Genomic DNA, 26,194 nt, shown 5'->3' on the forward strand with positions numbered 1-26,194 from the left:
GTGGAGCCCCCTTCCCCGCTCCATTGTGGATAATTCCACCACCCGGCTCCTTACCCCTGCCTCATGGCCCCTTCCTCTGTCTCCTCCATCTTCCTTTCAACTGAGCTGATGTAATTCAGGGAAATATGGACCTGTACAGGCTTTGGCTGAAAACATTTGATTGATCTTCTCAAATGGGCTGTTCTCTGGCGAGAGGGAAGGATGTGTTTGTGATTTCCCTCCTCCTTTTAAATTGCAACAAAAGGCAAAATCCTGTTTTCTTCCTGAGACTGTTCCAGTACATAAGGATGCATTTGAAATGCTGAGCCACGCAGGCCTGGCCGGGGTGGGAGGAAGGCTTCGCGTGCCGCCAGCCCCACACCCAGCAGCCCGGCCTGACCTCCTCAGCCTTGCGCCAGCCCTGCCCTCTCTGGCCAAGGATGTGGTTTCCAGGAAGAGCATCATCAATGTAGCCTGAAGCCCAGGGTGTCAGGGGACCTGGGTTCTGCCACTCCCTGGAGCAGGTCAGATCCCCCCTCTGAGCTTTTTTGGAAGAAGGTTGAGGCAGGGAGACCTGAGCATCCTGTCCAATCTTTGCCCCCTAAAAATGCTTGGGAGAGCGGAAGTTCGAGAATATCTGGGGAAGGAGAAGGAAAGTGGAAAAGAAAGGGGGGCGCCTGGGTGGCTCAGTTGGTTAAGCGACTGCCTTCGGCTCAGGTCATGATCCTGGAGTCCCGGGATCGAGTCCCGCATCGGGCTCCCTGCCCGGCAGGGAGTCTGCTTCTCCCTCTGACCCTCCTCCCTCTCATGCTCTCTGTCTCTCATTCTCTCTCTCAAATAAATAAATAAAATCTTTAAAAACAAAAAAAAAGAAAAGAAAGGGAAGCAGGAAGGGAGGGTCTGACAAGGGGAGTGAAGTCTCCCTTTTCCTGGCATTCAGGAACCCCCTTGTGAAAGTTCCAGAGAGGTTAGGTATTTGCCGGGTGGTTGGCCTTCTTCAGGGCGTTGCCCCACTCAGGGCTAGGCACGGCTGAACCCCGGGGTGCTGGTATTGCCCTGCTGTTGCCCTCGGTGCCCAGTGTTCCCGAGCACACCCGCCTGACTTCCCACTAACAGGACCTGTGTCTCCACCCGAGGGCGCTCTCGGGCCACCAAGCCCCTCTGCCCAGACACAGGGCAGGAATTAATGCCCCTTGGGAGCAGCCATCAGCCATGACTGATACGAGTCAAAGAATGAGACTCAAGGTGCCTCAGGTAGAATAACAGAGTTGTGTGGTCTCCTGGTTCTGGGCCTCCCCAGCGGGGTTGTGCTCCAGGTGCCCGCAGCGGTAACTGGCTTGACGACACCCCTGTCGGTGGCTCCTTCCTTCCTGATCTCTCCTCCCCACAGCCCTACCAAAGCTTCCTGGCATCCCATCACAAATAAATGACTTGCCCCTTAGTCCTTCTCTCTCAGGCTGGATGTAAGGGAATGGTCCCGTGCCCAAGTTGGCCGGGGACGTTTGCTGGTCCAAAAAAGGCCTCGAACCCACTGTGTTTAGACAGACCCAAGTTGACAGCGCACATGCCCAGATGTTGTCAGCTGTCTCCCGTGGCCTTGGATCTTCGCTAGAGGCTATAAAAGCAGCTGGGGCGTCCAGATGCACAGAGGAAGTCCACCCAGTAGGACTTGGCCATGCAGGGACGTGGGGAGAGGGCTTCGGAAGTGAGGAGAACTTGTTTTTAAAAAGTCTTGAAAAGCACTGTTGCACTCTGGCCAGGTACTGGACACATCACAAAATGTGTCACCTCATCACAGCCCTGTGACATAGGCACGATTACACATTCCATGTTACAAATGGGGAAACCAAGGCACAGAGAGATGAATTTGTTTGCCCAAGGCCCTATAACTAGTATGTGGCAAAGCTGGGATTCAAACCCAGGCCTCTGGGTTCAGAAAGGCTGACTGAGGGGAAGATCCAGAGGAGAGGAGAAGGAGTCAGTAGGGGTGGGGGCTCCTGGACACCAAGCTCTGGGATTCAGTTTGAGCGGAGGAGCTAGTTTTCTGGAAGGTGGAACAGATGGACATCTGCAGCAGGAAACCAGGGGGAGAGCCACATGATATTTCTGTGTGCAGCGTCCTCAAGGGAAGCCTGGCTGCCCTTCTGTACCTGCCTCTCTTGGACAGACTTCTGTTACAAATCTCAGTGTCCTGGGCCTCGGAAACTGTCCCAAGAAGGCTGCCTGTAGCCACTGGCTTGATTAGGCTCTTTATCCATTCAGTTCTCCCATCCAACCAATATTTATTGAAGATACACAATGGGCCTGGCACTTTCCTAGGTGCTGAGGATACAATGTAGCAAAAGGCTCAGACTCTGCCTCAAATGACTCACGGTCTGGTGGGGGTGGGGGGATGGAGAGTTAAATAGACAATTGCAATGGAAGGATATTGTGAGCATAGAGAAGGAACGCAACAGACTTAGTAGTCTAGGAAGGCTTCCCGGAGGAGGTGACATTCTAAGTTGAAATCCGAAAAACGGACAAAAGGTCCTCAAGTCAAAGAAGGCAACGTAAGAGATGTCATTTCTTAATTAGTAAACACAGAGCACTTACTGTGTGTGCCAGGCACTGTTCCAAGAGCTTTACATAGACCCACAATTAATCCATGAAATAACCCTATGAGGCAGGTACTATTACTATCCACATCTTATAGATGAAGAAGTAAGGCCCGGAGAGGTGAAGTCGATTGTCCAAGCTCACAGAGGGGCAAGACCAGGGTCCGAACCCTGCCGTCTGGCTCCAGGCTGTGCCCTTACGTTGCTTCTGACAGAGAGAACAAGGCCCTACAAGGGCTGCAGGTGGTTTGAGCACAATGGCTGAGAAGCCTGAGAATGACAGACCTGGAGAGCACCACCATGGACCTTGAAGGCCACCAGAGCCACATGGAGAAGTTGGGACTTGCTTCTCAGGGCTCTGCCGAAGGGAGTGACATGCTCACACCTGCATTTGGAAGAAGCCCCTGCCTGCTGCGTGGAGAGTGGGCTGGACAGGGCCGGGGGGATGGAGGACGCTGCCACCGCTGTCTGGGCGAGAGAGAAAGCCGGCTTGGACCGGGGGTGGCAGAGGAGGTGGAGAGAAGATGGGCGCCAAGGTGCTCTGAAGCGAGAGGGGTCAGATATGAGACAGAGGGGATCCAGGGTGATGGCCAGGCCACCGCTTGGGTGAGGAGGTAGAAGGGGGAGCTGGAGGAAAGGGGGGGGCAGTGAGGTTTGCAGAGGTTAGGTTTGAGGTGCCAGAGGCCCTTCATGGAGGGGACAGTTGACCTTCAAGTCTCAAGGTCCGAAACAGGCGATAACTAGGATGACCATATACCTCCAGGGCACTGAGCACCTTTTTTAATCCCCAGTGTCCTGGTTTGGACTATGAATTGCATGGTCACTCAGACAGAACTGACCCTGCCACATGACACATCTTGATACTGAGAACATCTGGGTCCAGGCTCCACCCTGCCTGATACACACACACATCTGGACACATTTTATATGTTCCTGGGAATAGTCTTAGCTGGGTGCAAGTAAAAAGGGGACCATGAATATGCAGTTCCTAGGGAGGCAGCATCATTATGGCTGAGGAGTCTGTGTGCCAGGCCCCCACACCTGTCTCAGACCTCAGCACCCACCACCAGACACTGAGAGATTTGTTCAGGGAACCCAGGCTCTGTCTATACTCCACCAGCCCCATGGGTAATTGGTAGGATCAAGCCGTTTCAGTGATTTTTTTTTTTAATAGGATACCTTTCTTTCCCACTCAAACCATATTCCTAAAGCAATCTGAGTGGCCAGTGTCTCCCTCTATGAAAAGGAGGATGCCCTACTGCAAATCTACAAAGGCAAGTCCACTCTGGACTTATGCAAAAGGATGCCACAGGGCCTTTGCACAAGAAAGTTATGAGTGGGACAGCATATAGCTTTCTGGTTGTATGTTTCTCATCTCTACCACTAGCATATAGCAAAATATCTGTAGGAAGAAACCAGATCTTTGGGTCATGGTGGGTCCCTAAGGGCCAACACCCTCAAACAGGATTTTGAACCTAGGAAGGATCCATCTCAAAGTCCTTGCCACCAGTTTCTTTTGAAGGCTCTGTGTCTTTCAGGACTGCCCATGGTGATGGAGTCAGGAGGCAGCTTTTCCACGACTACTAAGCCCTGGGCATAGACATCGATCTCGCAGCTGTAGGACACAAAGCTCTCTTGTCTCATTGCATGATGCTTTCAGAAGCCCAAAGCAGGAGACACTTTGGGGTTCACAGGGTCCACAAGTGGCTCCCACAGTACCCAGCCCCAAAGGCACTATGCTCTAAGGGTTCAGACCATGGATTCTGGAGGCAGACTGTGTTCAAATCCTCTCTCTCCCACCTATTAGCCTATTCTCCTCTTGCCTCAGTTTCTTCATTGGTAAAATGGGGTTGGTAACTGTACCAGCCTCAAATAATTGTGGGGAAGATTTGCCAGAGTCAACAAATGCAAAGCACCTACCACGGCGCCTGGCACTTAGCTGACAGGTGCTCCGTGAATAGGCACCGTTATTATCAGTACTAGTAGCATTTATAATGGTGCTGTCAGGTAGGATCCAACATAAAAATGGACACTGGCGGAAGAAATCGGGACCAGAAACAAAGAGGAGGAAGTGGCAAAGGGGCCTTTTGGCTGCCAGGACCTTGCTCAGAAACCCCCAGGGTTCGTGTGATGACATTTCATTCAGAAAGTTTTTTGCCGGAATGAGAAATGCAGGTTCTGTGTCAGAAATCATTGCAAATTCCAAATTAAGTGAGGTTTCATGGTCCACAGAAAGGTGCTGGAGGGGAAATTGGTCGACGGGGTGTTTTTTAGCTGTCGGAGCAAGCTGGCTGATTGATTGAGTGTGTCGGTCAATAGACTGCAGACAGCAGCCGGGGAACCGGGTGCAGGTGAGGAAATAGGAAGAAGACAGAGTACCAGTCAGCATGGGAGCGGTGAAGACATGGTCAGCAGGAGAAAGGGACACAGTTACCCCAAAAGCTGGGTAAACACAGTCTGGACCATGTAGCCGTACTTAGTCTGGAGACCAGGGACACCCAGCCACATTTCCTTGAGAACTCTGGGTTCCCTCACTTGCTTGCTGTGTGTCCTTAGGCAAGTCACTAGACCTCTCTGAACCTCTGTTTTCTCATCTAAAACCAACCCGTACTCTACCCATCCCAAGGGTTTATTGTAGGACTTATATGAAATAATGAGTTTTAAATGATGAAGTGCCTGAATCATCATTGTAGGTGCTCAATAAATGTGAGGTCCAGTGTCTTTAAGACAGTGAGTTAGAGAAGTCAGTACGCCCAAACTTCAGCTTGTGCACCCAGAAGATGGGTTTGTAGGTGACAACTCTCATCCTTAAATTGGGGGCTCACGGGCCATGTTGGTAGGTTCTGAGCCCTACTATGCCATCCCCAATGTGTTCAGAAAAAGGTCAGAAGCTGGGAATGATTTAGACCCAAGGAAGACTCTGACTTATGAAAATCTTATAATTGGACAGGTTCTTCAGAGGTGATTGGGGCTGGTCTTCAGGGTCCCAAGCTATCCCAGGCAGCTTGGAAGCCATGCACTCCTCAGAGGGGGAAAGGATAAGCCGTAAGACTCCTCACAAAGCAGAAATTCTTTCTCATATTGGAGCTACCAAGACTCTTTCAATAAGAGTTGCAAGGGCGCCTAGGTGGCTCAGTCATTAAGCATCTATCTTCGGCTCAGGTCATGATCCCAGGGTCCTGGGATCAAGCCCCACATTGGGCTCTCTACTTGGCAGGAAGCCTGCTTCTCCCTCTCCCACTCCCCCTGCTTGTGTTCCCTCTCTCCCTGTGTCTCTCTCTGCCAAATAAATAAATAAAATCTTTTTTAAAAAAATAAGTGTTGCAATTATAGTTACAATAATCTGACATTGTGCTTAGTTTAATGAATATATATTTTCCACAACCACCTCAATATATAATGTATTATCCCCATTGTCAAAATGAGAAAACCGAGGCCAAAATAGAGGAGAGGCCTTGCTCAAGGTCATGTTGTAATATCTTGGAGGGATTTACAAAGAGTTTCAGGAGCATGGTGGAGTAAAGAATGTGCTCCTGGGGCACCTGGGTGGCTCAGTTGGTTAAGTGTCTGCCTTCAACTCAGGTGATGATTCCAGAGTCCCAGGATGGAACCTGATATCCAGGCTCCCAGCTCAGGGAGTCTGCTTCTCCCTCTGCCTCTGCCCCTCCCCCTGCCCCCCCCCCCCCCGCTCGCTCGTGGTCTCTTGCTCACTCACTCTCTCAAATGAATAAATAAAATCTTTCAAAAAAAGAATGTGCTCCCTCTGGGGGATGGGCAGTGGAGGTTCAGAAAAGGAAGGTAAGATCATTGAGCTGAACCTGGAAGAATGGGTGGGTTTCTTTTTACAGAGGGAGGAAGAAGGGGCACTGTGGGCAGAGGGATCAGCTAGAGCAAAGACAGAAGTTGGGCACCTGTGTCCCAAAGTCTATTTACAATGAATAATTACAATTACAATGACAGCTAACATTGATTAAGTGCTTACTCTGCACCAGGAATGGTGTTAAGCACTTTACATGCATCATCTCTACGAGCTGGATGTTATCATTAACCCTGTTCTGCAGAAGAGAAATGACTTGTCCAAGATCACAGCTTGAAAATGGCAGAACTAGTTCCAAGCTCAGGGCTGCCTGATTCCAAAGCTCTGGGTGGCTCCTGGTTGTTCAGTGGCTGCCCATGGTCCATGAGCTTGGGGAGAAACCGCGGAGCTTAAAAAGACCTCTGCCTGTGTGCTAGGGAGGGGCTGTCCCAAGATCCCCTGACACCTCCTGAGATGTCCTGTGTACCTGTCACCACCCACCCCTGCTCCCAAGTCCTCCTGGAGCTGAGGGGAACCTATCAGAGTTGGTGGCCAATAATCACAAAACTGACTGCCTAATAAAGATAAAGCTCTCTAATAAACCCGCAATCCTGCGGTAATGGGTTTGACTTTTAAGAAGCAGATAAAAGTCCCAGTGGAGGGACAGACCTTTCCCACCAACTCCTTAATCAGAATTACTGTGGAGGAGCCATTTCCTACAGGTGGGACAGCTGGATGCCTGGGCTGGCATTGAGAAATGGCCACTACTGTGTAAAGCCAGACGTCTGCTCCCTCCAGAGAGCCCTCCCTCCCACAGGGAATCCTTTGTCAGAGAAGAACCGTAATGGCAAAGGATGGGGCCTCTGGGACAAGCCTCAAGGAGGGGGTGGGAGTGGGTAGATGGAAAGGGTGTGGTTTGAGAACTCGCTGGTGATTGGTGCTGAAACTGCAGGGGCGGAGTCTTCTGAGAGCTTTCTGCTGATTGGTGGAATTCTGATGGCCCAACCTCTCCATTCTGGCTCCATCCTTATCATCGTCATCATCATCAACTAACATATACTGAGCATTTCTTATGTATCTGGGAAATGTGCTAAGCATTTTACAACCACCTTATGAGGCAGGTAATATTAACTCCATTAACATTTCCCATCCTCAGATGGGAAAACTAAGGCTTGATGATAATAAATTTAACTTCCTGTGGGTCACACACCCCGCAAGTAGCAAAGTAGAGATTCAAACCCCTGTCTGTCTGATTCTGGAAAATACAGTACTTAACTAACCATTGTTTTTGCATTTAGTCATTTGATAGAGGAAAAACTTGGTCTGAGTCTATGTCTGTGATGGAATTCACAAGAAATAAAACCCAAGACAGAGATTGGGGTCACATGACCTAGTGAGGGTACGCTCGCAGAAGAAAGAAAGTGAGGAAGCGGGTTAGGGCAGGGGCAGAAAGCAAAGGGAAAACGTACTTTCGACTGGAGTGTAGCCTCAGCCTGATCCCAGGGGGAGCTCTGGAGTGTGCACGACACCCTAGAGTTAGTCCTGCTTTGAGGCAAGGGGCCAGGTCTTTTGTACTTGTATGTCAGTTAGTCATCGGCTGTGGACCGCCTTCCTGCCCCACCCAGGGGTGGACATAACCTCCTGGAAGGGGGCACCTGGCATTTGCAGCCAATATTCCCATCCGATTAGGATCTGGCCAAGAGCACAGCCTTTACAGAGCACAGCAGCAAAGGAACCGAGTGGTGGTCCCTGTTCAGCTCCTAATTTGCTGAGTGTCTTTGAGTGTACCACTTGCCACCCCCCCCACAAACCCCTCTGGACCTCGGCTTCTCCAGGCCTGGGGTCAAAGTCCCCCAAGGCCTGGCCTCGCTCTGACAAGCTCCGACCCTGTGATCTGGCCGCTCAGCCAGTGCCCTGGCTGGCAATCTGTGTTTCTGTAACCCAGGAGGAGAGATGGGACCCCTCCGGTGGTTCCAATAGTGTGAGGCAGGGTGTCTGACATCTTCCCCCACTGAAGCCCTTTATCTCACTGCTGTGCTGTGTTATTTTAAAACTAACGAGCCCAGACCTCAGGAGCTCACCGCCTGCTCGCCACCTGCCATCGAGATTTGTGGCTTGTCTGTTCTGTCCTCTCTGCAGATTTCAGTGGCAGCTTACTCTCTGCTTGTTAGGAATTTTCTTCCAAACCTCAGCCCGGGGAAGGAGACATGGGCACGTGCATGCGTGTGTGTGTGTGTGTGTGTGTGTCTGCAGGAACACAGAGTCCTAATTGCACCATACTCTCAGATGCCCCATGATCCCCAACTGTAGTTCTAGCTGATGACGGAGTCCAGTGGGTGGCCCTGGGACAGCAGGGAGAGACAAATTCATCCCTGGGCTATTGAGACAGAAAGATGCCGAGACATAGCATGGAATGGGCCATTGCTAGGTTCTAAAGTAGCCACTTAGCTTGGTGGTGGAGAGCCAAGGTCCCGCGGTAGGAAGGAGCTCCTGAGACACTCAAGGGCACACCAACCTCCCTGCCCTTCCCCTTCCCAGAATCCTTTACCTTGGGCTGTCTGGGGAAAGGGGATGGAGTCAGCAGTGAGGCTGGAGAACAATGTGACCTGCCCTGGAAAGCATGGCTGGGATTTAAAGTGCCGCCATGTAAGCGCTGGGTGTGCATCACACCATTTTAGTCTCATGACGGCCCCCTGAGGTGCATGCGATTTGTGTTTCACCAGAGAGGTGAGGAGATTTGCCCAAGGTCACCCAGCTGGTGAGTGGCCAGGCAGAGTCTGTTTGATGAATCTGATCACCATGCTCTACCCACCCTCTCCGGACCAGTCACCCTGCCCGCTCTGTGCACGTGTTCCTCCAGACTTGCCCTCTCTCTCCTCAGGACCTCTCCTTTCCTGGGTCACTTTCACTCCTGAGAGTTCCTCATGAACCTGACCCACGTCTTCCTCTGGACTGAGGAAGGCCTCCGTGGGGGAAGGAGGACGTCTGGAGCATCTTGAAATGACCCTCCACCAGAAGTAAAATGATGCTTACCAGAATTAAGGGCTAGCTGAGGAATGAATGAATGGGAGGAGTCAGATGCTTTATGAGCACAGCTGACCAGTGAGCAGCCCAAACAACCACACAGGATCCACTTCTATCTGGATTCTTTTCCATAAATACAGCATAGTCCTATAGATGTATTTTCCTTATGATGTTCTTTTTTTCTTAAGATTTTATTTATTTATTTGAGAGAGCGCATGAGCAGGGGGAGGGAGGGGCAGAGGGAGAGGGAGAAGCAGACTCCCCGCTGAGCAGGGAGCCCGATGCAGGGCTCGATCCCAGGACCCTGAGATCATGAGCTGAGCCGAAGGCAGACGCCCTAACGGACTGAGCCACCCAGGCGCCTCCTTATGATGTTCTTATTTTCTTTACTCTAGCTTACTTTATTGTAAGAATACAGTCTAGAATACATATAATATACAAAATATGTGTTAACCGACTGTTTTTGTTATTGATAAGGCAAACTGGTCAACAGCAGGCTGTTAATAGTTAAGTTTTAGGGGAGTCAAAAGTGATACATGAATTTCCAACTGCATGGGGATCAGTGCCCCCCACCCCCTATGTTGCTCAATGGTCAACTGTGTATTTTTTTTTAATTTTTTTTTATTCTTATGTTAATCCCCATACATTACATCATTAGTTTTAGATGAAGTGTTCCATGATTCATTGTTTGTGCATAACACCCAGTGCTCCATGCAGAATGTGCCCTCCTCAATACCCACCACCAGGCTAACCCATCCTCCCACCCTCAACTGTGTATTTTAAGAGCCAGTCCACCAGCCTGGGACACTCCCATTGAGCCATCTTGTTATTCCAAAACCTCACTAGCATGGAGCTTACTTCCTTCCTCAGCTTCCCACCTCACTCTTTTGAGATGCTCCATCTCACCCCCAAGAAGATCCGATCCCATGGCCTTAAATGCCATCTAAATGCCAACCTCTCTCAAATGCACTTCCCCAGCGCTAACGTCTTCTTTGAACTCCAGTCTTGGGTACTGAGCTGCTACTTACCACTTCCACATGGGTGTCTAGTTGGCATCCCAAACACCCTTCTTCCCCTGCAACCATCCCCAACTTAGTAACCAGCAGCTCCATCCCCTCAGTTGCTCAGAGCAAAACCTTGGAGTTACCCTTGACCCCTTTCGTTCACACTGCCATATAGCCAATCCATGAGCAAACTCCATTGGTTCCACCTTCAGTCTGTGTCCAGAATCTGACCACTTCTCCCCACTACAGCAATGATAACAGGGACCCCGGCCACTATCTTCTCTTGGGTGGGTTGTTGCAACCATCCCAGCTGGTCTTCCTACACTGGTCCCAGCTCCCTGGCCCACTAGACTCAGCAAGCCTCCAGAGACCCTTTAAGCCTAAGTCAGATCTCTTCATTTCTCTTCTTGGAACCGTCCACTGGCTTCTCCTCTCACTCAGAGAAAAAGTCAAGTTCTTGCAGTAGTCCACCAGCCTGTCCATGATCTGATCCCTCATTACTTCTCTGATACCCCACCCCCCAAATTTTGTCCTGCTTACTCACTCAGCTCTAGCCACAGTGCAGCTAGTGTGTTTCTACCTCAGGGCCTTTGCATTGGTCGTGCCCTCTGCCTATCATGCTCTACTCCCTGGCAGGCACAAGGCTCCCTACCTCAGCACCTTCAAGTCTTGCTCAGATGTTAACCTTCTCAAGGAAGCCTCCTCTGATCACCCCATTTAAAATTCTACCCTCTCCCAGTAGCATTCCCAGTTTTCCTTATTCTCCATTTCTCCTCTATGCATCTTCCAATAGCCTGTGTATTTACCACTTAATTATGTGTATTTTCTGCTCCTCTACCCTCTGCCCATCCCAGTAGAATGCAAGCTCCACCAAATAGGGATTGTTTCTGCCTTGTTCTTTGTTTTGTCTCCAGTGCCTAGAACATGGCCTACACGTAGTAGGTGCTCAGTAAATATTTGTTGAATCAGTGACTGAATGAAGAATAACTGAATAAGTGCCTGGTGGCACTTCTTGGGACTTCTTGGGACCAGTCTTTACTTGGCTCTTGAATCGAGGCTCCTCCTACCCTGGGCTGGAGACTTCTGTCCTGTTCCCAGCAGATCTTGCTTGCCTGGTACCTCCTCCAGCAGTGGCTGTAATGATGCCCAAAGGGACTCACCTAGCACAGTCCCTCCCCTGGCAAGAAAATACAGTCAGCCACTCACGCTCCTTGACGAAATCTAAACCTGTCTGCAATTCCAGCTGGTAGAAAGTCCTGAGGGTGCCCTGGGCTGGAGCCAGAGATGTTATTCTTGCTTGTGGTGACACAGCTGGGCGGGTTCAGGGCTTGAACCCGGGTCAGTAGGACCCCAGGACCTGTGCACTTTCTCAGCATCACCGAATTACTTTTTGCGTTCAAGTAGAAAACCACAGCATTTTGGAACTCGGCCATTTCCCAAGTTGGGGGCAGCCTGCCTGCCAGGCAGTCCCAAGAATCAAATGCAGTCCCCCTCTCCACCATTTGCCCTCTCTCCCTAGGCAAATAGGCCATCGACAGGCCAGCCTGAGGAGGGAGAAATGACTGGCTGAATTTGGGGTTGATGGGAGGGCAGAGGATGGATGTGTTCAGTGTTGAGAGTCCACAACCCAGGCATGTTGGGGGTCTGACCTGCTTGGCTGAGCTGGTAAGAAATGCTGAGCTGATTTTTCTCCATATGGTTCTTTTGTCCTTTGACCTGAACTTGGGAACTGGACAGTTTTTGATATACAAGAGTGTTTACCGCGCACACATACTCACGCTCACACACTCACATGCTCTCAGCCCTGAGAGCTGAACTAAACCATTGTCATCCTGCCAGAAGAGGGAGTGTGCTAGAGGGCTGTGCTTGTCTGTGTTGGCCAGTCCTCAGGGTCGGGTCCGAATCCTTTGTAAAATCTACAGTCTGGTTATTCAAAGTGGTTGCAGGAGCTGCAGCAGCCCCTGGGCATTGGTTAGAAGGACAGAAGCTCGGGCTCTAACCCAGACCTGCTGAGTCAGTCCCTCCATCCCAACACAATCTCGAGGGGCTTCACGTGCACGGGAAGGTGTGAGAAGCACCTGTCTGTCCCCCACCTGACCCTGAAGGACCCAGCCCCTGGCCTCCTCCCAAGTCTCAGCTTCTTTTTCCCCCGCACCCCATGTCCACTGCAGTGTTATTGACAGTAGCCAAGACATGGAAGCACTGTCAGTGTCCATCAGTGGGTGAGTGGATAAAGAGAATGTGTTATGTCTACACGATGGAATACTATTCAGTCGTGAAAAAGAAGGAGACCCTGCCGTTTGTGGCAACGTGGATGGACCTCAAGGGCATTTTGCTCAGTGAAATAAACCGGTCTCCCCTCTTGCTTTCTACCCTCCCACCCCTCTGTCTCATCCGGTTCACATCCGCCTCCTCTGCAGTTACTCAAAGTTCACTGCCATGTCCTTTGCACTCCAGTCTCCTGAGCAGTTTCCATACATCTTCTAGGAAGCCTTCCATGGCCACCTGCCCACATGCCAAGGCTGGACTAGGTGCTCTCTCTGTGGTTCCATGGCCCTCTGAGATTACTATGCCGGACTGTAATTCCCAGTTGAGGGATCTGTCTTCCCCTTCCAGGCAGAGGGCAGAGCAAGTCTTAGTTACTTTTCGGTCCTTGAAATCTGACACCAAGTAGGTGTTCAGCAAACAACCTTTGCATAAAGGAATGAAATAATGAGGGAGATGCCAGCTTCTTAACACTTCTCATTTCTCATTCAGTTCCTACCAGGATGAGCATTACTAACTCCCTGATGTCTCCCTCAGTGGCTCTTGGGAATCCCCAGTCCCCCAAGCTCTGATACTCTTCCTAGCCATGACTGCAAAGCTCAAAGAGTCACAGCTTCTCTAGGTGACCCCTCACCAAGCTTAATTAACCTTGAAAGGCCTTGGTACCAAGACCTCAGGCCAGGACTGAAGCCCCAGGAACCAAGGCACAAATTAGCCAGATGCATCTTGTCTGTGGGCTGGGTCCGCCCCATGATAAGCCTTGAGCTTTCTGGTGGACTCATGAGCTGAGAGTGTGGGCCCTCATTCTCTACTGAAACAGGCAGACTGTAGGTGCTGGCTAAGTGCGGGGACAAGGATGGACCATTCATAGGCCTGAGTGCAAGTGCAGAACAAGAACCTGGGGCATGAGCCTTGGATGGAAAGCAAGACCCTTTGCCTCTCCAGGTCTCAGTGCCTTCACCTGTGAAATGGGGAGAAGTTTGCTAAACTGTGTACCTTACAGAGGGTCATCAACATCAGCTGAGACACTCGATTAGTGCTCTACACCCAGGAGAAGCTATTAGTGGGATGGGACGGAGGCAAAAAGTGTCCCCAATCCAATGAGCAAACACCATTCCTCTTTGTGGAATATAACATTCAAGCCAAACTTGAGATACAGCCCCTTCTCCAAACATATAAAGCAAGTCCCTGTCTCGCAATGAAATTACCAGGATTCACCCTCTATTCCCACTTACTACTTCCTTACACGTTCAAAGTGTTTTCCAGATTTCTCTCCCTTTTCCTCTATTGATTCCTATCAACAGGCAGGCCAGCTAGTGTTCTTGCTGCTTCACTATCCCCGGTTCTCAGTAGGGATGCCCACGCCTGTTCCTAGCTTTCTGTGGAAGCTTAACGGAGATGGTGTGTGGTCCTGGTGTCTGGCATGGCACAGGTGCGTGGTAAATGTTGGTTGCCACTATGATTAGGTGACGTGGAAAGAGCACTGGACTCAGGGACAAAAGGCCACAGTTCCAGCCACAGCTCAGACGTGAGTCACTCATTGTGTGGCCTTGGCCAAGTCCCCTTGCACTTGGGGCCTTAGTTTCCCCCACTCTGTACAGAGGAGCGCCAGGGCTGGGGGGGGTCCCTTTCTGCTCCCCTCCACCGCTGTTTGTCTCTGATTCCCCAGTCGGTGTTTAACTAAATCTGGGGCTTGGGGCACGAGGAGGACCTGTACCCAACTCAGGGCCGGCTGAGCACTTGGCTGGGAGCAGGGCGCTTTGATGCAAGAAGCAGGGAAGCAGCTAGGGAGCCGCGCATCTTGGAGAGTTTTGTAGAAAGTTCAGGCCTGACTTTTATCAGAGGTTGGGAATCTGCTGGTTGCCATGACTACGGAGAGCAGCATCTAAGCTCCAGGTCGCTGATTAGCAGGAACGAGTGGGAAGGCCTTGAGGAATTCAGCAAGTGCAGCCCCCTCCCTCCCTCTGTGAAGTGGAGTGTGCAGGCCCTTGACCGCACTGTTTTAGCTGTCCCCTGAAGATCTCGCCTCCTTTTAAGTGCTTTTTTTTTTTTATGCAACATCGAAGGGCCATGTGGTAAAAACGAGGCAGCTGCCGGGACTCCTCAGCCAAGAGAAAACACGGAATTTTTCTTAAAAGCCCTTCAAAGATGCAGAGCGGGAGGCAGGGAAGGAAGAGGGGTGGGGGTGCCGTGGGGAAGAGGGGGCACCATGGCTGAGGTCTGAGTCCGCTGAAATGCTGGGTGACCTCAGACGGGCCCCTCTCCTTGGACCACTGCTTCTTTATACATAGGAGAGGTTCCCACACAGGATCAGTCATCATGTATCCATCCATCCATCCAGTCATTCATTCAACAAATGTTTATTGAGCCAAAAAGCACACTGTGCCAGGCACTATATCCCTGGGGATTCAGTGGTGAGAAAAGAGGCGAGTTCCCACTCTCATGAAGCTCACGTTGGCATCCAGAAGACAAATGGTTAGCAAATAAACATATAAAATGGTCATTTCAAATAGTAACAAATGTCCTGGAGGAAGGCAGAGCAGACTCCTGTGCTGGAGGCAGTGATGAACAGAGGGGCACAATCAAAGAGCGGGTCAGAGAGGGCCTCTCCAAGGAGCTGACATTTGGATGAAAGGAAGGAAGCGGCCTTGCAAAGAACTGCAGGAACAGCATGCCAGGTGGAGGGAACAGAAAGGCAGAGGCTCTGAGCAAAGGCCCTGTTCCATGTGAGGGACAGCCAGGAAGCCATGTGGCTCGAGCAGAGTAAGGGACAGAGAGGAGGATAGCAGATGGGGTCTAGAGTGGGAGCAGAAGCCAGGTCAGGCAGAGCCTTTTAGTTCTGGTAATCGGTTAGGACTTCCTCTTAATCCAGAGGAGGATATATTACCAGGGATGTTTCTTTAAGATGCATATTTCCTGGCTTCACCCCTTTGAGACTTGTATTTATTATGGCTGGGATGGGACTGAGACGTCTGTATTTTTACCAGCTTCTTGGGAGCCTCTGAAGATGTGCAAGGTTTTAGAAACCTGGGACTACATGCTCTCTGAGTCTCTTCCAGTTTTAAGAAAGCAGAGAAGCAACGTGTCAGAACATCTTTAAAAAGCATCTTAAAAGTTCTATGATATTGTGGAGTTTTCCTTTCTTCCATCCCTCACAACTCCCTGTCTGCCAGGTAGAAGAATTAATTCTGGTTTTGTTTGTTTTATTGCAAGATCCCAGAATGGGTACCTACTGCAAGGAAGGTGCTACAGAAATGCTATAGAAAATAAGAACTAGGGGCGCCTGGGTGGCTCAGTCAGTTAAGCATCTGCCTTTGGCTCAGGTCATGATCTCAGGATCATGCTCAGGATCGAGCTCCACATCGGCCTCCCTGCTCAGCGGAGAGCCTGCTTCTCCCTCTCCCTCTGCCTCTTGGCCTGCTTGTGCTCTCTCTCTCTCAAATAAATAAATAAAATCTTAAAAAAAGAAAGAAAGAGAGAGAGAGAGAGAGAAAGAAAGAAAGAAAGAAAGAAAGAAAGAAAGAAAGAAAGAAAGAAAGAAAGAAAGAAAAGAGAGAGAGAAAGAAAGAGAGAAAGAAAATGAGAGCCATCCACCATGTCAGGGAGTGTCAGATTATAAATGCAGCAACTCCATCGTACCTTTCCTCATCAAACCATCATGATTTGCCCATCCCTGATGCCAGCAGTGATGGATGAGGCGTCATCCTCACCCTAAGCCCTGTCCCCCAGTGCCTGGCAGGAGCATTCCCCACTTGTCCCTGCACTGCAGATAACCCACGCCTCCTCCCCCCATTAGCGGAAGTCACTGAGACCTTCCACACAATGCCAGCACTTATACTCATCATGGATTAATTCTCTGCCAAATTGCTCACATCAGTTTGTTGTTTTTTTGGTTTTTTGTTTTTTTTCCTATCTGGGGTTTGTCTCTGATACAGATTTGTGTAATGGTTTCCTATAATGCCCGAGAGTCCAAAATTCCGTTCTTGTGTGCATCCAGCTTAAGGCCCTCCTGGGCAATACACTCATACATTGATAAGTTCACTGATCACTTTTCTAAGAGAAATATGGGGTAGAGTAGAAAATGCATCGACTGAGCTGTCTGAGTTGACCGAGGCAGTGGCTGGTTTATCTCCACCAACTGTAACATGAAGGGATTCGCTCAGGCCATCTCAGAAGCCCTTTCTAACTTTTTGAAACAAATGCCTGTTCTTTTTAGCCAATGTGCTCTTTCATTTATTCACTGAGCAAATGTTGAGTGTTTACCACGCGGCGGGCCCTGGGGTGGTGAGACACGGTCCCCCTCCCAGGGAGCTCATAGTCTAGTGTGAGAGAAGACAATCAGACGTCCATAGTGCCTATTTGGAGCTGTAGTCATAGTAGCAAAGGGACTCATATCCTAGAACAGGGCTTAGATCGCCCCAGAAGTCTGCTCCCAACATCAGCATCTCCACCTCATCAGTGGGGACTCTGTCCTGCCTGTTGCTCGGGCTCAAAACCCTGGAATCGTCCTTGACCTCTCCCTTTCCCTTATTCTCTCCCATCCCATGTTTAACCAGCAGCAAATGATGCGAGTTCTGCTTTCAAGTCTCAGAACCTGACCACATCTCATCACCTTCATCCCTGACCCACTGATCAGAGCCTGGACAGTTGCCTTAGTCTCCCCATCTCTGTTGCTCCTCCCTCTGTCCAGTGTCTTCAGCAACTGATGAGCGATCCTTGTAAAATTAAGCCGGACCAGGTCACTCCCCTGTTCAAAAGGCGTTCCATCTCAGCCACAGAGTCTCATGACCTACAAGACCCAATCTCTGGTCTCCCCCTCTGTTCACTCTAGCCCTGCTTGCCATTCTTTACATGTATATAAAGAACCTGCCATTCCTTCTGCCTAGAGTGCATTTCCCACTTCCCGCAGATGACCTGTGTAGAACTTGTCTGTTACCGGGCCACAGATTATCCCGCCACATCTTTGTGGCTTAGAACAGCAACAAACAACGTCACACAGTTTCTGCGAGTCAAGAATTTGGCTGGGCGACTCTGGCTGACCATCTCACATGGGACTGCAGTCCGATGTCAGCCAGGGCCACAGTGTCATCTGAGGCTTGACTGGGGCTCGAGGATCCAATTCCAAGGTGGCGTGCCCACGTGGCTGGTGGGTGCTTGGCTTTTGGCAGGAAGCCTCAGCTGTTCTTCACAAGGGCTTCTCCACAGGGCTGCCTGAGTGTCCTCACACCATGCCGGCAGCTTCCCTCAAGTGATCAATCCAAAGGGAGCGAGGCAGAAGCTGCCTCTGTGACCTAGTCTTGGAAATCACACATTATCGCTTCTACTACCTTCTGGTCATTAAAAGTGAATCACTAAGCCCAGCCAGTATTCAAGGGGAGGGAAATTGGGTTTCATCTTTTGATGGCACAGCTGTCAAAGAATCTGTGAACACATTTTAAAACCACCACAAACTGCAAGGTTAGTCCCTAATCCTTTAAGCCTCCATTCCATGACATCCTCAGAGTGGCCTGCCCGATACCCTGAACAAAAGAACAGTCACCCCCTCCCATTCCACTGGCTTATTCTCTCCATAATTTATTACCATCCAGTAAGTCATATTATTACTTGCATATATGCTTATGCCTGCTTCCTCATCTAGAATGTAAACTCCATTATCACAGAGGACATCTCCCTCTTATTTGCTGCAGCCCCACACTTAGAACTGGCCTGGAACGCAGGTTAGGCCAGGCCAGGTCAAGCATGGGAAGAGGCAAGCCTTGCTGGGGGCTGGGCAGACATGGCAAGCTCATAGTCGTTTGAGAAGAGTCAGGACAGCATTACACATGAGTAGACTGGAGGCATGGGAACGGACCCCTCATAGTAGGAGAAGCAGGGCAGGAGGTGTAGGGAACCCTGGAGTTCTGGAAGCCCAGAGGTGGCAGTGAGGAGGGCTGGACAGCCCTGACAAGACTCTCCATCCCTCCTGGGCTTGCAGCCTCTCTCAGCTCTGCTTCTAAAGATGCCCTGATAAGCAGCTGACAGAGATGGATGTGTTTGGCTGCCCTTCCTTCAATATTGACTGGGTTTGGCCTGCTCTCTGGGCAGCCCTAAGGAGCAGGGGGCTTATCAGCTGCATTCACCCTGAGTCATAAAACCAGTCTTGGTGCACTGACTACAGGTGCTTGGTACAGGAGAAATACTAATGTCTTTGATCAGTGCTTGATCTGGACTCTGCGGGCAGGATGAGGAGGGAGGGGAGTTTGCTGGATGGTGCCAAATCCACCTTTGCCTCTCCAACTCCTGACTCCTCTTGTTTGGGGGCTCGGAGGTGTGAGTGATGGTGTTTTCAAAGACTGAGTACCTAGGCGACTTCCTAACCCCTTTTCGGGACTCAAAGAAGGAGGTGGGACTCAGGTAACTTCCTAGAGTTGCCTGGGGCTCTTCTCAGAGGCAGAGGGAACTTGAGGCCTTCATGGGGATTGCGTCCCAACTAGGTAGCCTTCTACCTGCTAGGGACGCCAGAGTGGAGGTTTGGTTCACAAGGAAGTAAAGGGAAATGGAACAGCCTTTCTGTTTGCTTTATGGTATCTCATTTTATTTTCATAACAACTCAACAATGTAAGGACTAATGTTATTCTCTATCTTAATCAGTGAGGATGCACGACAGAGAAACTGAGTCCTCTATCTACTAAAGGGAGAACAGTGTTTGAATCCAGGGATATCCATTCCATACAGAGATAAGGCAGGGAAATGGGACAGAACAGGTAAAGGGGAATTGGAACTAATCCTATCATGCTTCAGCCTCCACTTATGTTTTGAGCAAGGAAGTGAAACACTGGTTTCCAGACCCTCCCTGTGGTTCAGTCAGGGTAGGCCCAGCAATGCCGCAGTAACAAATAAGCCCCTAAATTTCAATGGCTTAACCCAACTAAGGCTTATTTCTAACATACAAAGTCTGATGCGGCTCAGGCATCTCTCCTCCACCAAGTAGCTTCACCTTTCAGGGTATGTGGCCTCCAACATCACTGCAATAGAGGGAGAGAGAGCTGGGGAAGGTACACAGACCTTATTGCCTCAAGCCAGAAGTGACACATGTCACTCCCACCCAGAGACCAGTGGCCAAGATAATCTCTCATTGTCCCAACCTAACTGCAAGGAAAGGTGGGAAATATCAGGAGGTGTGTGAATGTTTGATTAACGTTAAGAATCTGTCCTATCCTGGGGCACCTGGGTAGTTGGTTCAGCATCCAGCTCTTGATTTGAGCTCATGTCATGATCTTAGGGTTGTGAGATGGAGCCCTGAGTTATAAGATTCTCTTTCTCCCTCTCCTGCCCCTCCCCACCCCCATTCAGGTGCACATTCTCTTCCTTAAAAAAAGAAAAGAATCTGTCACATCCTAACAGTTTCTGTCTCCTTATTTGTTCCCCTGTAGGACAGAACCCCAGAGCAGCCCTCTGGTTCCAGCTCAGGATGGACCCTCGGAGAAGCTGAGCCAGCATCTGGCCACTGAGGCCTTGGGCACCAACAGCCTGGAGAGAGACAAGGCCTGCCGGGAGCTCAGTCCTGCCAGAGCACGCAGGTGAGACACGGCCCCCACCCTCTCTTTTGGTCCAGTGAGGAAGTTCAAGTGGAGGATGCAGAAATGAAGTTTGTCTTCCTGGCCACTCTTCCCACGCACCTCTCTTTTGCAAGTTCCTCTTTCAGACCCTTAAATCCAATCAAAAGTCAGCAAATTTTTTTCTATAGAGTACAGATAGCTTTTAGGTGTGAGGGCCAGATGGTCTCTGCCACGCTCCTCAATCCTGCCATTGTAGCACCAAAACGGCCACAGTCCATATGTGAACAAATGGGCATAGATGTGTTTCAATAAAACTTTATTTATAAAAATAGGAGACCGGCTGGATTCGGCCCAGGGGCCACAATTTGTTGCCCCTGCCTTAAATGATAGAGCTAGTTCCTGTCCATTTTTATGACTCTATAAGCCACTGATTTCCAAGTCATGACTTCAGCCTACATCTGTCTCCTGAGATTCGGATCTTTGCATTCATTCCTTAAATTCAGATATTCAACCAGGATTGCTTGAGCACCTGCTAGTGACAGGCACTGTGCTGGTATCTAAAGACACAACATTTTACTGAGGCTCAGAGAGGTAACATGACTTACCCAAAATATGGCAGCCAGTAAGTGGCAGAGTGAAGTTTTGAACTATGGTCTCTGATCTTAAATCCTAGATGAACACCTACACATTTTACTTTGATGCTAATGAAGAAACCAGTCTATCCCCTAACTTCTATTTTTAAATTTTGCACTGTGCACATAAAAAGCCTAGTCTGTCTTTGGCCTCTGAAGAATCGATTTTGTTAACAACACCATCTTTATCATCTGGCTTCACCAGCCGGTTGAAAGCTTTATTCCTACTCCTCAAACTAACTCACCACTCTCTCGCTGCCCTGGGCTTGTATCTACCCGCTCAGTGACAGGTGGGAAATGAATTTAGTGTCCTTGCCAGCAGTGTGCCCCAGATACAATCCCTGTCTCTCCCTGTTGAATCAGAGGGTGTCAAAGCCATGTTACAGATGTGGAAACTGAGGACAGTATGTGGTAGGATCAAGATGAGCCTGAGGACCCCTGATCTGGCCCAGATTCTCTCCTTATGTCCTAGAGTTCTTGGTTTCCTAGGACAGAGGTTCTCAAATTCCATTTGAGAATTACATGGAAGCTAGAAGTGCTGTGCCCAGGGCAAGTGTATATGCTCCAGGAATATTCCCCAAATTCCATCTACCACTTGAGGATTCCTAGACCTCTGAGGCCCATGAACAAGGCTGTCTAGTTGAGAACCTGAATTCTGAAGAAGACCTACTCTCTGACATGATAAAAAACACCATAATGGCAATAATGTTAAAAGTGATCATAAAAGTCACTTGGCATATAATCAGTGAATAAATGGTAATTGTGTTACTATGCATTATTACAATAATAGAAAGGACATTTATGTGAACTTGCTCCGTGCCAGACCCAGGGCATGTTGCATGAGTGAGGTCCTCATTTCTTATGACTAAACTTAGGACACAGGTATCACGTTTTATTCCCATCTTCCAAATGATGAAAATGAGACTCAGAGAGGTTGCTGAGCTAGGAGGTAATGGAGCAGGAATGTAAATCCAGGTGTGGCAGCTTCTAGAACCAGCATTCTTTACTGTTGCATACTCTATTTTTGACCACCGTGGACTGAACCACTCTAGGTCATCACTGCATACTTAATGGCTGCCTATTTCCCTGCTGCTTGTGTAACTGCGGTCTATTTACTTAACCACTATCCCGGCCCCTCCAGCCCTGCTGGGACAGTACACCTAGGCACACAGGTACAGGAGGAAGAAAAAGGTAGAGGAAATGCAGACCTACCTCTATAAAGGTGTTTGGGATCTATGTAAGGGGTTAATTTTCCCCTTCTCACAGACCTCAAATCGATCCACATTCAAGGTCTTTCTCCATTTTATTCCATCACTCACGTAGGAGTGTAAGATAATGGTTCCCAAGCCTGCTTCCCTGACCCTGGCATTCCAGAAAGCAGTGAGAATAATTGTCTGAAAAAAATGAGATCTCTCTCTATTTTATAAGACACAGTTTTAAGGGTCTTTTTTTTCCCTTAAGTATTTCTCCCTTAAATTTTTTTTTTTTCCTCTCAAATTCCCGGCAACAGTTACCCTGGGCAGTGTTTATATGAAACAAGAAAATTTAACAAGAGGCTAAATTGTTTCATCCATTCATCCCTCATTTGGTCACCCAACAAGTATTTAGTAGGCTCTTACTCTGTGTCGAGCACTTGGTGCTGGAGACATTCGGATGCGGTCTACCATATTTATACAAGCAACCTGTTTGCTTCCTGGATGTGTGTGCTGTGCTTTATGCTTTATAATGTGTGAGTGTAGTTAAGGAGCTAGGTGCTTAATCCCTGTGGTATTTTATCTTAACCTGCTTAAAGTGACTCCCTTAAAAATATTCTACGTACAGCTAGATGATTTTCATTCATTGGCAATGCAGAGACCTTCCCATACAGTCTAGTCACTTGGGGATTTTTTCCCACTAACCATAATGATCCAGATTCTTAGAATGGAATTCAGTATGGCCGCGTTGCATGATGGTCTTGAAAGAGCTGGGCGGTTTCCAAAAGAATGTCCACATAACCAGGGTTGGGAAGGCAGTTGGCTGTGTGGGAAAGCCCTCGGGATAGGACTCACACAGGCCTTCACTCAAATCCCGGCTCAGATGCTTCCTAACTGTGCAGCTATGGGCAAGCCAGTTCAGGATTCTGCGCCTTATGTTCTTCACCTGTAAAATGAGACCCTAAAAATCATACCACCCTCCAAGTGTTTTTGTGAGTATAAAGGTAATGTCAAATGCTTGGCACATAATAAGCGAATAGATGGTAGTGGTGTTATCATTAAAAATGGCAATGGTGGGCGCCTGGGTGGCTCAGTTGGTTAGGCGACTGCCTTCGGCTCAGGTCATGATCCTGGAGTCCCGGGATCGAGTCCCGCGTCGGGCTCCCTGCTCGGCGGGGAGTCTGCTTCATCCTCTGACCCTATCCCCCCTCTCATTCTCTCTCTCTCAAGTAAATAAATAAAATCTTTAAAAAATAAAAAATAAAAATTAATTAATTAATTTAAAAAAATGGCAATGGTATTCTTATTAATATTACATTTTCCCAGTCAAGTTCAACTGGGTGGGCATGTTTCAATTCCCAAGCAATTTTTTATCCCAAACCCATCTCCTTTCGCCATGGGATAGTGTTTTTAAAAAAGCCTGGAGCCTGCCCCAATTATAAAAGGAGATAAGTTGACTTCATTTAACTGCAGCCCGAGCATTTGAATTTAATTGAGTGGGAAATAATTTTTCCTGAAGAGCAGAGGTTTTTGAGGTTCTGTGAAGCGATATAAGATACGTATCTCATTACATTAGACCTCGGCAAGTATACTTTTAATAATCAGCTCCTACTTAACATAATAACTTCCTCCTCCTATTACATTTCCAGCAGGAACTATGGACATGAAGTATTGGGAAAAGAGGGGGCTGAACTGCCGATTAATTATTTAAAAAGTGATTTATTTACCAAGGTGAGCCATTTGCAAATTCAATAATAAATCTATTAAGGAGCAGTTAACCTCTATAACTCTGTTTTAAATAATCAATTGGTGTTTGGGTAACAGGGGAGCGTCTGTCTCATTAGGTCGGCATTAACACCTTATTTGAGGCACTTAATCTGAAGTATGACCAAATCAGCCACGAGGTGGTAATTAGGTATTCACCATGGGTCCTTCAGCCTCCAAGGAACTGGGTCCTTCTTCCCTGGCTGCAACAGCCTGGTTGGGGGGCTTGGGGCATGCTGGGTCCTCTAAAACCCAACTCTGTGCTCCCCACAGTGCCTCCCGAGACAAAGACTTGACGCCACCAAGGGGGAAGAAGAAAAAGAAGAAATCCACCCGGAAGAAGAGAAGGAGGTGAGCGTCCTAAAGGGGCATGAAACCTTGAAGATGGGAGAAAGGACCAAATAGGGGTCAGATGGGTTTCAGAGTCAAACAGTGACTCCCCCTGGGTTCGAATCCCCGCTCTGCCTCTTCAGTAGCTGTGTGACCTTAGGCAAGTACCTTCACCTCTCTGTGCCTGTTTCCACTTGTATAAAATAGTGATAGTACCTACCTCCTGGCGTTTTGTGAGAATCAGATGGAGAAAAATGGATGTGGAAGGAACTGTCACAGTGTCTGGCACGTAGTAAATGACCAGTGTAATCAGCATATTCAAGACCATGAATATTGATTTTTTTTTTGAGAACTTCTTCTGTGTAGAGGGCTATGCTATAAGCATTGTGATCTCCATGATGTCTTTCACCTTTGACCACGATTTACCAAACACTATTGTCCCCATTTCAGAGATGAGAAAAGAAAGGCACAGGGAGGGGGTGACAGAATTTACAGGGATCCCAGGCTCCTCAGTTGCTTCTGCTACTCCCGCCTAGCAGGCGAATGCCAACGATAACAAACGGACTTTATATTTTTTGCCGGCGACAGACTCTTATGTACCCCATGGATTTTTTTCTATGTACAATTCCTTTTAATTTTTTTAAGTTTAAAAATATTTCCAGGTTTTCTTCCACGCTGCCACCCGCTAGATTAAAATCATGTCCAGTGTTCCAGACCCAGAGGGGTAGGTTGAAAATCACACGGAACCTGGGAGGCTCCTCCTGTTTGAAGGAGCCTGCAGGGGGCAGCAGAGAGTAGAGTCTGGATGACTCTGGCCCCACCTCCAGTTTTCCGGGTTCTTGCCACCTCCACAGCCTGGTTGGAAGAGGACAGGCCCAAAGAAGACCCAGAAGGGAATGTGAATGAAGACCCTATGTTGTAGGGTGAAGGGAGGAATTGGGGCAAGTGGCTTGAAGCTCCTGATTTTAGGGGTGGGCAGAACATTTGAAAGAAGGAAGTCAGGCTTCACTGATGTGCTTGGCGACAGGTGTTGTGGGTCCCTAAGAGTCAGGTTGTTCTCAACCCTGCGTTTCCCCCTGTAGATTTGTTCTCTTTGACCTACAAGATGTTCTTTTGTCTTTTTAATTGGTGGCCAGCATTTAAAAACCAGGGGATTTCACATGAAGTTATGTTTTTCTGGTGACCTCTGTTGAAAAGGCAGGTGTTCCAGAAGCCCAGGGCTGCATTCCCACACAAGACCTTCAGCTGATCTGAGAAGCAGATGCTCTCTGGTTCACCATGGTCCCCACTGCTCCCTATTGTCTCGCACCCAGCCTGCTCTCTGAGAGGCCCTTGTTGGCATCCTCACCTGTTTCAACCTCAGTATTTTGTCACTCACTGGGGAAATAAGAGACCCAGAGATGGGTGGTGACATGGCCCAAGGTGACTTCATGAATTGGGGGTACAGTCAAGGTTGGAACTCAGGTCACTTGAACCTCAGTCTTGAATCATAGTCATAATCATGGTTCCGGGGTGGCTCTGTTTCATGGGGAACCCCTGATAGCACCATGCTGACCACAGCCTGATGAGGTCTTCTCCAGGGGCTCGATCTTACCAGGGGGCCAGGGTAAGGCAGAAAAGAGGCCTAAACTATCTGAGAGGAGGGGCATAGCTGGGGGGTGGGGGGTGGTGGAGAAGAGCAGACACAAAGTGTTTGACCTGACGAGGAGGGATGATAAAGGGATTGAGAGCAAGGCCCCTGTCATTGGTTTGAGTCTCGGCCCATCCACTTCCTAGATGTGTGTCTTTCTTTGGGCAAGTCACTTTACCTGTCTGAACCTCCTTTCCTTGTCTGTAAAAAGAAGGTAACCATCCTGCCTGCCTAAGAAGCGTGTGGAAAGATGAAGTGAGATAATGCATATAAAACACAGGGCGATGTTGAAAAAAAATGCAAATCTGATTATAGCAAATCAGTAAATGCAAGTACTGATAATATCAGGATTGGTATGATTCTTGTGTGTGAGATCCTGTGTGGGGGCTAGAGAAGGGTCTCTGAAGCCAACCCTGGTCCTTAAGGAACTCCCACTGAAGGTGTC

General features: G+C 49.0%; 1 protein-coding gene across 1 annotated transcript in view; it reads left to right on the forward strand.

Annotated features, from left to right (window-relative positions):
- Positions 1-26,194, forward strand: part of SRRM4 (serine/arginine repetitive matrix 4) — a 145,721-nt gene that overhangs the window by 87,051 nt on the left and 32,476 nt on the right. Inside the window, exons 2-3 of the mRNA XM_035016714.1 lie at positions 20,075-20,221; positions 24,063-24,140. Coding sequence (XP_034872605.1) covers positions 20,075-20,221; positions 24,063-24,140 — 225 coding nt within the window. The remainder of the gene's footprint in view (positions 1-20,074; positions 20,222-24,062; positions 24,141-26,194) is intronic.

This window comes from Mirounga leonina, unplaced genomic scaffold, assembly GCF_011800145.1.
Source record: "Mirounga leonina isolate KUSES-001 unplaced genomic scaffold, KU_Mleo_1.0 Mir_171, whole genome shotgun sequence".
Lineage (NCBI taxonomy): Eukaryota > Metazoa > Chordata > Mammalia > Carnivora > Phocidae > Mirounga > Mirounga leonina.